The 12712-nt window shown below is 43.7% G+C and overlaps 1 protein-coding gene across 2 annotated transcripts in view; it reads left to right on the forward strand.

The window, feature by feature from the left end:
* Positions 1 to 2324: 2324 nt before the first annotated feature.
* B3GALNT2 (beta-1,3-N-acetylgalactosaminyltransferase 2) overlaps positions 2325 to 12712 on the forward strand; it is a 61731-nt gene continuing 51343 nt past the window's right edge. The window contains exon 1 of one of the 2 annotated variants that reach the window (XM_059170405.1): positions 2325 to 2657. In XM_059170405.1, coding sequence (XP_059026388.1) covers positions 2546 to 2657 — 112 coding nt within the window. In that variant the 5' untranslated portion in view covers positions 2325 to 2545. The remainder of the gene's footprint in view (positions 2658 to 12712) is intronic. The other variant, XM_059170404.1, reaches the window with a different exon arrangement.

Below are 12712 nucleotides of genomic sequence, written 5' to 3' on the forward strand. Positions count from 1 at the left end.
ACATCTGCCTGCAATTTTAAGGGAGAACCCTGAACCAGAACTTAGCTCTCAAATTCCTGACCCACAGAAATTGTGAGAGATAATAAATACTGTTGTTTTAGAAGTTTCTGGAGTAGGGCGCTTGGGTGGCTCAGTGGGTTAAAGCCTCTGCCTTCAGCTCAAGTAATATCTCAGGGTCCTGGGATCAATCTTGCTCTCTGCTTAGCAGGGAGCCTGCTCCCCGCCCTCTGCCTGCCTCTCTGCCTGCTTATGATCTCTGTCTCTGTCAAATAAATAAATAAATACAATCTTAAAAAAATAATAAGTTTTTGGAGTAAGAGACACGTGGGTGGCTCAGCCAGTTAAGCATCTGCCTTTGGCTTAGGTCATGATCTCAGGATTCTGGGATGGAGCATCTCCTCCAGCTTCCTGGTCAGCTGGAAGTGTGCTTCTCTCTCACACTCTCTGAAATAAATAAAATCTCAAAAAAAATTATTTTGGAGTAATTTGGTAGCTAGCAATCGATAACTAATATACAAATCCTTATAAAGGGAAAAAAAATCACTTCTGACCCCACATTGGTGTTTTTTTTTAAAGTACAAACATATAGTATGAACACCTTAGGCTTACAGCTTTTTTTTTTTTTTTTTTTTTAAATTTTTTATTTTTTATAAACATATATTTTTTATAAACATATATTTTTATCCCCAGGTCTGTGAATCACCAGGTTTACACACTTCACAGCACTCACCAAATCACATACCCTCCCCAATGTCCATAATCCCACCCCCTTCTCCCCAACCCCCTCCCCCCGGCAACCCTCAGTTTGTTTTGTGAGATTAAGAGTCACTTATGGTTTGTCTCCCTCCCAATCCCATCTTGTTTCATTTATTCTTCTACCCATTTAAGGCTTACAGCTTTAATACAACTATTAAACTATACAACTATTGAAATTAAATGGAGTACAGACATTACAAAACATTCAAATAAGTCATTTTAGGGGTGCCTCACTGGCTGTCCCTAGAGCATGTAGCCCTTAATCTGAGTCATGACTTCAAGCCCCAAGAGGGGCGTAGAGTCTACTTAAAAAATAATAATTTTATTTTTGTACTATACAGTGGCTAACTGAATGTACTAAAAAATAAAATGAAGTTGGAAGTTCTTGATTTAAAGAGAAGGAATACTAATAGACGGTTGTTTTGCTGAGATTAAATTGCCATCGTGAGACTATGGTATTGACAGCGCCTGAGACCGCTCCTCCTTCAGTTACTTGAATATTTCGCTTTTTTCCCTTAAGTTTGTTTGAAATGGATTTTCTGCGGCTTTCAACCAAGACTCTACTGCACGATATAGCTCCTTCTGTTGCCACGACTCGCGGAAACCTGAAACAAACCAACCACGACCAGCACCGGACGCCGGGCGCTCTTCACCCGTCCCTCCGTCTTCTTGGCACCGGCCGCGATGGCCCGGCGCCTTCAGCCACTGCCCCCACCCGCACCCCCGAGCGTCCGGCCGGGCCTGCCAGGGGTTCGTGTCCCGGGGCCGCGCCGCACGCCGCGGGACAGGGCCTGGGCTCCGAGCCCTTCCCGCCCGGCGCGCGCACCCCGCGTCGGCGTAGTCCCGGCTCCGTCCCGCAGGAGGTGTCCCCGCGCTCGTCTGCCCGGTCTGAGTCGGGGGCGCGCGGAACCGTGGACAGTCGCCCGGACGATCGCGGCCGCCCCCGCCGCTCGGCCCCTGGTGTGGTCTCATCCTGGGCACCCAGAGGACGGAGCCGGGCAGGGAGCGGGTCCGGGGGCCCAGCACCAGTAACTTGAGGGACGATTCGCCGCGGAAGACGCGCTCCGCCAGCTCTCCGGACCAAGGAGGCTGCGGCAGGATCCCGCCTCCACAGGAGCCAGGATCTGAAAACCGAGCTCTGCGTGGCTTAAAACAAGCATCACGCGATCCCTCTTAAATCAGAGGCGACCGGCGACCCTTCGCCCCAGCAGTACTTCCCTCCCGGGCCTGCGCCTGGCCCCGAACGCCGGCTGCCCCGCACCGCCTCCCTCTGGCCATCCGGGGTTAGTAGGCGTCGAGAACAGACGCGCATGCTCCAAGTGTGCCCTCGTGCTTCGCCTCCGCGATCGCCGAGTGACGCGAGCAAGAGCTTGGGATTATGGGAAGTGTGGTTTCCGAGCCTCGGGACCCCTGGGGTGTGTCCCCTGCCTAGGCCCAGAACAGGACTTCAGCTCCCGGCTGGCCTGCGGGCGCGGGAGGGGACGCGAGGGAAGGGGGCGGGGCGAGTGGGGAGGTGGGCGAGGCCGAGGGGGAAAGGCCGAGCGGGGGGGCGGGGCCTGGCCGGCTGAGGCACCGCCGCCCGGGGTTGGAGGAACCTGAGGCGCGGGGCACGGGACCGCGAGGAGTCCGGACGGCGGCGGGCGCGAGGGCAGGCGTAGCCGGAGGGGTCGCGCCTGCGTCGACCGCCGCCCCGCGGCCTTCGTCTCCGCACGTCCCCTCCCTCTCCGCCGGGACGCGAGAGAGCCCGGCGCGCGACGGGGGCGCGAGGCGGAGCGGGCGGGGGCGGCCAATGCGAAACTGGCTGGTGCTGCTGTGCCCGTGTGTGCTCGGGGCCGCGCTGCACCTCTGGCTGCGGCTGCGCTCCCCGCCGCCCGCCCGCGCCAACGGGGCCGGCCCGGCAGGTGAGGTCCGGGGGCCGGGCGGAGCGGGAGGCCGACTGCGAGCCCCCGGGCGGCTTCCTCCGCGGAGTCCCGCAGCGGGGAGCGGGCCGAGCGCGACCGTCCCCTGAGGAGACAAACGGCCCTTTTCATCCTCGGGGCGTTCCATCGGGCGAACTCCGGGGGCTTCTCCCCGTCCGAGTCCCGCCGCCTCTCCCCTCCCGCCTTCTACGGGCCGGAGAGCGGTGCCGGCCGCCGCGAGTCCTGCGTCTGCCCGCCAGGCCTGGTCCGAGCTGTGGGCGCCGGCCCGCCCGCCTCGCGAGCCAAACCTTGTGTCCTTCAGCCGCGGGCGGCTGCTGCGTGCGCCGGGCTCCGGCTGCGGGGCCTGCCCCCTCCCCGCTGCGGGTCCGCTCGGTCGGGACGTGCGGGTCTCTGCCGCGGGCGGCGCCAGTGGCGCCGGGGAAGCCTGGGTCTCGCCTGTAAGCGTAACTTTGCCGTAAGAACACACCGATTTTGTTTTCTTTGGAAACTGCGGGGTCGGTCGGTGGACACGGCCGGACGTGAAATGGGGCTGCGAGCGAGCTGTCCCTGTGAGGCTGGCCGGGCGCCGGCTAGCGAGGCGCCCGCGAAACCGTCGTTGGCCGACGATCTGTGCGCTCGTTCCGGAGCTTTCTCTCCGGGGCTGAGAGCTCGGTTCCTGCGCCTCTCACCGCCTCACGGGATGCTTTGTCCGCGGAAGGTGCCGGCGGATTTGTTGTTGTTCATGGTTTTCCCTTGTTTTCTTGTTTTCTTTTCTAAGAGATTGCCCTAGGACATAAAAAGAAACCTAGAAGGCTGTTTTCAAAATGAGGTAGTAGTTGTGTTCTAACTACTCGGCGAGTTTTTTCCCTACCACTTCTCCCCGAACAGCTGTTTTCTTACCCAAACGTTTTAAAAATCACAGTTGAATATTTGCAATTCTGGGGTGGGTCTGTGCCTTACTTTTTAAGTGGGAGGCATAGAAACTAACTCGGCAATCCGCAAGGCAATCTCATCGTTATTATGGGGGTTCTTTAGACTGGTAACAGTCTCTTAGACTCTTTTCCTATTAGACAAACCACAAGCTCTTTGAAAAGGCTATTTGTGTGACCCGAATAAAATTAAAACACGGTTAATTTATTTAATGAAAACACAGTGGTTACAGAGCATTTAACCTATTAACAGGTTAGGATTAGGGGCTTTTTTTTTTTTTTAAAGGTTTTGTTTTTTAGGTTTTTGTAAACTGAGTAGAGGGAAGAGTGCCACAGATCTAAAATGCTTCCTATTATCTGTTAGGTTTCTGTTTTACAGCTTTCTTTTCCTTTCTGTGAGCACTACTAGAATTTACTTGCAGAACATTCTTAGGATATTTATGACCTTAATTTAGTCTTTGGGGGTTCAATAAACAAGAAAAACCTGTTTGTCTTCAAGCTTAAAACTTAGTAGGTGGTCTCTTAGCTTCAGTGAAGTTTTTCTTATCCCCACAGTGTTTGGATGATGCCGCTATCTTGCCTTCAGGTCAGCCTGAGCTAGGTTAAAGAGACTAGGAAATAGGCCTTGAGGAGGATCCGGCTATATGTGAAGAAATCAGTATTAGTTAAATAAATTAACTTTGACTTAGGTGGATACCGTGCATCTGGTTAGATGATAAATTAGATATTTCACTCTAAATGAAACCTGGCAGAGTCTTAGCTTTCACTTTGCAAAACTAAAAGCAGTAGAAGCATATGGATCGCCAAGATTTCCTGCAGCTCCTTTTCCCATCGTGTTACCACCGCATTCAAACTAAAACATTTGGGCACTTTTATATATCTACCCTTATGTCTTCAGCCTAAAGTGAGAGAGAAAACCAAGATTTTGTTACGTTCTCTTCCCTTGAATTAATGTTTTAAGATTTCTTTTTGTTCTCTTGTCTGCCTCTTTGTCTTCAGGCTCATTGAGTTCTGACGGAGACGGAGACGGTACTTTTTTAAAGGGAGACTTACCTTCCCTGAATATTAAAAAAAAAAAAAAAAAAAGCCCTCTGACTTGTAGTGGATTCAGCAAATTTTTGAGAGCTTACTCTGTGCCCACTCCTGTTGTAGGTATAGAGTTACAGCAGTAACCCAGATCGCATCCCTGCTGTTGTGCAGTTTACAATTTAGAAGGCAAGACAGAACCGAGAAAATAATTTTTTAATATCCTAGGGGATGGAGACAGGTGGGATGACAACAAGAAAGCAGTGTAGAGGGCAGAGAATGGTGTGCTACTGTTCTGAATAGAGAGGTCAGGGGAGGCCCCTCTGAAGAGGTGCCCTTGAGCAGGGGCCTGAATGACGGCCAGGATGACGGCCAGGAGTCCCGTCAGCACCTGGCGTTTTTCTAACATAGTGGCTCCCTAGAAACAGCCGAAATTAAGGTCTAGGAGAGCAACTGGTGAAGAGGAAGCAGATCTCTTGTGAAATTCAGCACACCTAGGGGTGCATGAGGAAAGTGGAGACAGGGACACTGGACTGGAGGATACAGTTAGAAGATACATCTCTTACCTCATACTCATTTTGGGTAATACCTTAGCAGGAATTATGTAACATCCTTTTTTAGAAAAAGGATGTGACCAAAGAAGTCTTCTCTTTCTAGGAGATTTGGAGAGAAGGAAACCAAAGTGAAAGGAAAGAAGTACATCCATTCAACAAATGCTTAGAGCTCTAGGTACCAAGCTAGATGTGGAGTCCCCTGCTCTGAGACCCTCAGAGTCGGCTGAACTGAGACAGGGAGCAAGGAGAAGGCCAAAGACAAATTGAGCTTGCTTTGCAATTTTGCCTAGGGCTGGTTCATCCAAAATTATCCCTATATGGTAATCTTGTCTCTATGCTTCAGTTTCCTTATTTATAAAATGATGATCTCATAGGGTTATTGTGAAGATTCGATTAATACAACACCCAGAAAAGTGCCTGATTCATAGTAAACACTCCATGGATTTTAGAGAGGAGGAATAGGATAGTGGTGGCTGGTGCGTAGGCTAGTGAGGTATTTGGGGAGGTTTTAGAGATTGGGCATGCTAGTCGTGTATATGATGATTGTCCTTAGCAGTAGATCTGTCATGAATTTATATGTTTCCCTCATTTCCAAGATTTCTGCTTATTTGGGATTGATGTCATCTGAGAGCATGCATGTGAGAGTGGAAATTTTGGTCTGCTTTTTAAGAATCTTTGGGCCTATTTTGAACAATGAGTTTTGAAGTCAACCTCCCTTGGTCTAGAATAGACTTTTGGATGTCCGCTGTCAGTGGAGAACCTCACAGTTCTACTTGACCCTCAGGATACACTACATATTAGAGAAGGGAATGCTGTTGTCCTCAGGGAGCTGGTGTGGGGTTTTAATTATTCCTGGCATAAAAATTTGGTTTTTTTGTGCTTAGTAATTTGAAGGAATGAATCAAGAGAACAAAACTGAGAAAATATGAATGAATTTGCCACCTACATATTGTCTATTCACTTTTTATGATGACCTTATGATATAAATTTTTTTCTTAGAAAAGTAAAACAAGTTCTTAGTAGAAAAATTTGAAATTATTTTTAAGAACAGGGAAAATGATCTTTATGACAGTTTTTGAATGCACATACCTACAATGCATGTTGGAGGGAAATGACTTAGTATTTTTTAAAAATTATATTGATGGGGCGCCTGGGTGGCTCAGTGGGTTAAGCCCCTGCCTTCAGCTCAGGTCATGATCCCAGGGTCCTGGGATGGAGTCCCACATCGGGCTCTCTGCTCAGCAGGGTGCCTGCATCCCTCTCTCTCTCTGTCTGCCTCTCTGCCTACTTGTGATCGATCTCTCTCTCTCTCTCTGTCAAATAAATAAATAAAATCTTTTAAAAAAATTATATTGATGTATAATACCCCTTCAGAAAAGGGCCTGTAAATGTATAGGTTGATATATTTTTGATACACCCGACTAATCCAGCATTTCAGAAGCTCCCTTTATGCTCCCTTCCATCATGGCCAGGAGTGGTAACCACTGTTCTGATCTTAAATGGCAGAGATTTGCTTGTTAATACTTCATATCAATGGAACCACATAGTATGTACATAGTTCTTATAGTCTCCTGATCTTAATATGGTAAATAACAATAGAATATAATTCTGCAACATAATTTCAATGGCTGCATATAGATACACCTTAATTTAACTAATCCCTTATTTCTGCATTTCTGGATTTTGCAGTTGTTCACTATTAATAAATGACACTGTGATGAGTAGAGATCTTTTAGTACATCACTGATTATTTCTTTAGAATAAGTTCTTAGATGTGGAATGCTGGATAGAACTTACATAGTTCTAGAAAGCCCGGGTGGCTCAGTAGGTTGTGTCCGACTCTTGATCTCAGCTGGTCTTGATCTCAGGATCATGAGTTCAAGCCCCGTGTTAGGCTCCACTCTGGACATGAAGCCTACTTTAAAAAAAAAAAAAAATTATCTGAGGTATTTGATGTGTATTGGCAAATTGTCCCACAGAAGACTACCAAATTCCATTCCAGCAGCAACATAGGAGAGGAGCCATTTCCTTGAAAAAACTCTAAATTTCTTTCCAATACCAATGGCTGGGGTATTATTTAAGAAGGTATTTGTCATTTTGAACATAGCAGGAGGCTGGTTAGATGGTACCCATCTAATTCAAACTTGATTCCTAGTGAAATGGAATGTTTTTTCGTTGGTTGGTTGGCTATTTGCATTTTATATGTGAATTATCTTCGTGTCTTTTTTTTAAGATTTTATTTATTTGACAGAGATCACAAGTAGACAAAGAGGCAGGCAGAGACAGAGAAGGAAGTAGGCTCCCTGCTGAGCAGAGAGCCCTATGCGGGGCTCAGTCACAGGACCCTAAGATCCTGACCTGAGCTGAAGGCAGAGGCCTTAACCCACTGAGCCACCCAGGCGCCCCTCTTTGTGTCTTTTTATGACATGTTTACTTCTTAACTGTTCATTTCTTTTTTTCCTGTCTCCAGACACCAGAATCAAAGTAGGTTCCCTGTACTAGCAAGTAGCATAAGGTCAGGGGCAGTAGGAACGTGGGCATTCTTGCACAACTGTTTATTGAGCACCTGCTGGGGAGTTCATACCATGTAATGCAGTACTCCCAAGTCTGGTGGACTGATCTACATTGCTGGTACGTGGTAGAAGACCTGTTTTTTTGTTTGTTTGTTTTTTGTTTTTTAAAGATTTTATTTATTTATTTATTTGACAGGCAGAGATCACAAGTAGGCAGAGAGGCAGGCAGAGAGAGAGAGAGGAGGAAACAGGCTCCCTGCTGAGCAGAGAACCTAATGCAGGCCTCAATCCCAGGACTCTGGGATCATGACCTGAGCCGAAGGCAGAGGCTTTAACCCACTGAGCCACCCAGGCGCCCCGAAGACCTGTTTTTTAAACTGAGATATAATTGACCTACTTACATGAGTTTCAGGTGTATGACATTGATTCAGTATAAGTACGTATTGTAAAAATGAACACAGTCTAGTTAGCTTAGTTATAATTTTTTTCTTGTGATGAGAACTTTTGAGATCTGTCTTAGCAGCTTTCAGATACGCATTACAGCATTATTCACTATAGCCCCCGAGTTGTACATGACATCCCCATGACTTCTTTATTTTAACTGGAAGTCTGTTCTTCTGACGCCCTTCACCATTCTGCCCACACGCCACCCTTCCCCTCTGGCATCCGTCAGTCTGTTTTCTATGAATTTAGTGTTTTGTTTTGTTTAGATTGTACATAAGAGTGAAACTGTACCGTATTTGTCTTTCTCTGTCTGGCTGGGTTCACGTAGCATAACACCCTCAAGATCTATCCATGTTGTCAGAAGTGGCAAGTTTTCCTTCTTTTTTTATGGTAAATAATATTACCTTATATTTGTCTGTAACACATTTTCTTTATCTGTTCATCTGTCTGTGAACACTTAGGTGGTTCCATGTCTTGGCTATTGTAAATAGCACCGCAATGAACAAGGCATGCATGTATCTTCTCCAGTGTTTTCATTTCCTTTGAATAAATATCCAGAAGTGGAACTGCCGGATCATATGATAGTTCTAGTTTAAATTTTTTGAGGAACCTCCATAGTGTTTATTAGAGGGACTACAGTGATTTATTGTCCCACAAAAATGGCGCAAGCCTTCCTTTTTCTACACTTTCTTACCAACACTTGTATCTTTTTGATACTAGCCATTCTGACAGGTGTAAGGTGATCTCACCTTGTGATTTTGATTTGCATTTCCCTGATGATGAGTGATGTTGACCGCCTTTTCATATGCCTGTTGGCCATATGTATGTTGTCTTAGGAAATGTGTCTGTTCAGATCTGCTGCCTATTTTTTAATTGGATTGCTTGGTTTTTAACTATTGAATTGTAGGAGTTTTTATTTTTTAATATGTTTTCAGTATTAACCCTTTATCAGTTACATGATTTGCATATACTCCCATTTTTGGGTTGTCTTTTCATTTTGTTGATGATTTTCTTTGCTGTGCAAAAGAAGCTTTTTAGTTGGATGTAGTGCTGCTCATTTATTTTTGCTTTTGTTGCAAAATCTGCTGCCAAATCCAAAAAATCATCAAAACCAGTGTCAAGGATCTTACTGCCTATATTTTATTCTAAGAGTTTTATGATGTCAGGTTGTTCAAGTCTTTGATCCATTTTGAGTTGATTTTTGTGTATAGTATAAGGTGGTGGTCGATTTCATTCTTTCACATATGGCTGAATAGTTTTCCCAGCACCATCTATTGAAGAGACTGTCCTTTTCCCCCATTGTATATTCTTGTCTCCTTTGTCATAGATTAATTGACCATATAATTGTGGGTTTATTTCTGGGCTCTATTCTGTCCCATTGCCCTGTATGTCAGTTTTTATGCCAAACCATGCTGTTTTGATTACTATATCCTGTAATATAGTTTGAAACCAGTGAGCATCATGCCTCCAGTGTTTTGCTCCATGTGTTTGCTTATTTCATCTTTTTTCACCTATGACCCCACCTACCTCTTTTTTGGCAACCACCAGTTCTGTGTATTTAAGAGTCTGCTTTTTTGTTTAGTTTCATCATTTGTTTTGTTTCTTAAATTCCATGTATGAGTGGAATCATATGGTATTTGTTGTTCTCTGACTGGGTTTAGCATTATACTTTCTCCATCCATGTTTTTGGAAATGATGAGATTTCATTCTTTTTTATGGTCAAATGATACTCCATTGTGCATATACCCTGTGTTCTTTTTCCATTCATCTATCGGTGGACACTTGGGGGCTACTTCCATATCTTAGCTACTGTAAATAATGCTGCAGGAGACATAGAGGTGCATGTCTCTTTTCAGTCTTGTTGGTTGATTTGCAAATATTGAACCACTCTTGCATCTCTGGAATAAATCCCACCTGATCGTGGTTAATGATTTTTTTTAATGTTTTGTTGTATTGTCGGTTGGCTGATACTTTGTTGAGAATCTTTAAACCTATGTTCATCAGAGTTGTTGGCTTGTAGTTCTTTTTTGTGGTGTCTTTATCTGGTTTTGGTATTAGGCTGATGCTGGCCTTGTGAATAAATTTGGAAGATTTATTTTCTCTGTTATTTTTTGGAATAGTTTGGGAAGAATAGATACTAACTCTTCTTTGAATGTCTGGGAGAATTACCTATGAAGCCATCTGGTCCTGGACTTTAGTTGGCTTTTTGATTACAGATTCAGTTTCATTGCTGGTAAATTCAGTTTCATTGCTGCAAATTTTCTTTTTCTTCCTAATTCAGCTTTGAAAGTTTGTGCTACTGTGAAATTACCCATTTCATCTAGGTTGTCCTGTTTATTGGCAAACGATTTCTTATAATCCTTGTATTTCTGTGGTGTTGGTTGTTATTTCTTATCCTTCATTTCTGGTGATATTTATCTGAGTCCTCTCCCTCCCCCTCTCTCTCTTTCTCTGTTTTTTTATGAGTCTGGTTGAGATTTATCAATTTTGTTGATGTTTTCAGAGAATCAGTTCCTAGTTTCATTGATCCATTCTATTGTTTTCTTAGTCTCTATATCATTTGTTTCTGCTCTCATCTTTGCTAGTGCCTTCTTTCTGTTGGCTTTGGGTTTTGTTCTTCCTCTAGCTTCTTTAGGTATAAGGTTAGATTATTTGAGATTCTTCTTGTTTCCTGAGGTAGGCCTGTATTGCTATAATCATCCCTCTTAGATGAGGATAGAAGAGCTAATGCTGCGCAATGCCCTCCTGTTAGTTCTTTCCTGAGATTGCTGTGGCTATTTAAGGTCTTTTGTGGTTTCATACAAATGTTAGGGTTGTTTGCTGTATTCCTGTGAAAAATGCCACTAGAATTTTGATAGGCATTGCATTGAATCTGTAGATTGCTTTGGGTAGTATGGACATTTAAAAAATATTCTCACCCATGAGCACCCATTTATTTGTGTCTTCTCCAGTTTCTTTCGTCACTGTCTTACAGCTTCCAGTGTACAGCTCTCTCACCTCGTTGATTAAACTTATTCCTAGGTGTTTTATCCTTTCTGATTCAGTTGTTAATAGGATTGGTTTCTGAATTTTTTTTGATAGTTCATTATTAGTGTATAGAAGTGTCTCTGATTTTTATAGATAGATTTTGTGTCCTGCAGCTTTACTGAATTTGTTTATTACTTCCAGGAGTTTTTTTTGGTTGACTCTTTAGGGACCTATTTTTCAGTATATCTGGAAGGAGAAGTTTTTTCAGAGGCCAAAATCTGCCATGCCCTTCTCCTCTGCAAGAAAAGGAGAAATTTGTGTAAACTAAACCACTTCCACAGAAGCAGCATAGACATGGAGTAGAAGCAAAGGAGAGGAATGGCAGTGGAATGAGATCAAAAAGTAGTTTGCAGCCGTAAGCTGTGGGATTTTCACAAGCCACATGGTCATCTTTATCTTTATTATTTATTTATTAAGTTTCAGAAAAATCTTGTTTGGCAGTGAGAAGAAGAAACCGGGGATAAACTATTAGGATAGCCTTGGGATTTTTTTTTTTCATGTTTTAAGTTTTTATTATGAATATTTTTAAACATACCAAAAGTAGAAGATTAGAACAAATATTATGTACACACCATACATCTTCAACTCACATTTTTCATACACACTCCTACCCACTTCTTCCCACTGGATTATTTAGAGGCAAATAACAGAGAAATTATTATTTTCATAAATATCTTAGTATAGTGTCTCTATCAGTAGACATTAAAAAACCATAACTACAAAACCATCATCACAATTAGAAAAATTAATGATTCTTTCCAATATTTAGTGTTCAGAATTTCCCAATTGTCTTTTTAAATTTTAATTCTAGTGTAGTTAACATGCAGTGTTGTGTTAGTTTCAGGTATACAATACGGTGTTCAGCCCTTCCACAGATCTCTCAGTGCTCATCATTAGGACACCCCTGTCATGGTCCAGTGAAAGATAAGAGTCTGACTTGAAGCAGGGGGTAGAATTAATGACGAGAAAGGGACTGATTTGAGACATTGTTCATGAAGACTTTCTCAATCAAGAACAAGCTAAATTATGTTTCATGTAATCCATTTCTCAAAGGCTTATTTTGATTATCTACCAAAAATGAAGCAGTGATAATTTGGCATTTAACAGATTGTTTTAGTTATTTTATGATTTTTCTTTTGTGCATCAGCCTTGTTTTGTGCTGATGTCAGGTAAATGAGGCATTTAGATTAAATGTCTCTTTGCTCTTCTACAGTTTTTAATAATTCCAGAAGACATTTTGTAATGGATGAAATAGACTATCTGAAGACTTTTTGGTATTGGGGTTTTTTGTTTGGTTGGTTTTTTGTTTTGGGGGTTTTTTTTTTAGAAAGCTGAGACACGGGGATTTAAATAGCTTATGGGTATCATGAAGCACGTTGGCTTTGGAATCAGTGTCAGATATGTCTGGTTACTACATTTGCCTCATTACTGTTGTTAAAAGTACTTACTATTTCTCTGTGAAAGAGTAGGGGGTGAGATGGGATATCATTGCCAATTTTACATAAGCACTTAACTTATCCTCCAAATTGAGACTCATTTAGAGTTAGTTCCAGCAGTAGGTACAG

Source organism: Mustela lutreola, chromosome 4 (genome assembly GCF_030435805.1).
Source record: "Mustela lutreola isolate mMusLut2 chromosome 4, mMusLut2.pri, whole genome shotgun sequence".
In the NCBI taxonomy this organism is placed as follows: Eukaryota; Metazoa; Chordata; class Mammalia; order Carnivora; family Mustelidae; genus Mustela; species Mustela lutreola.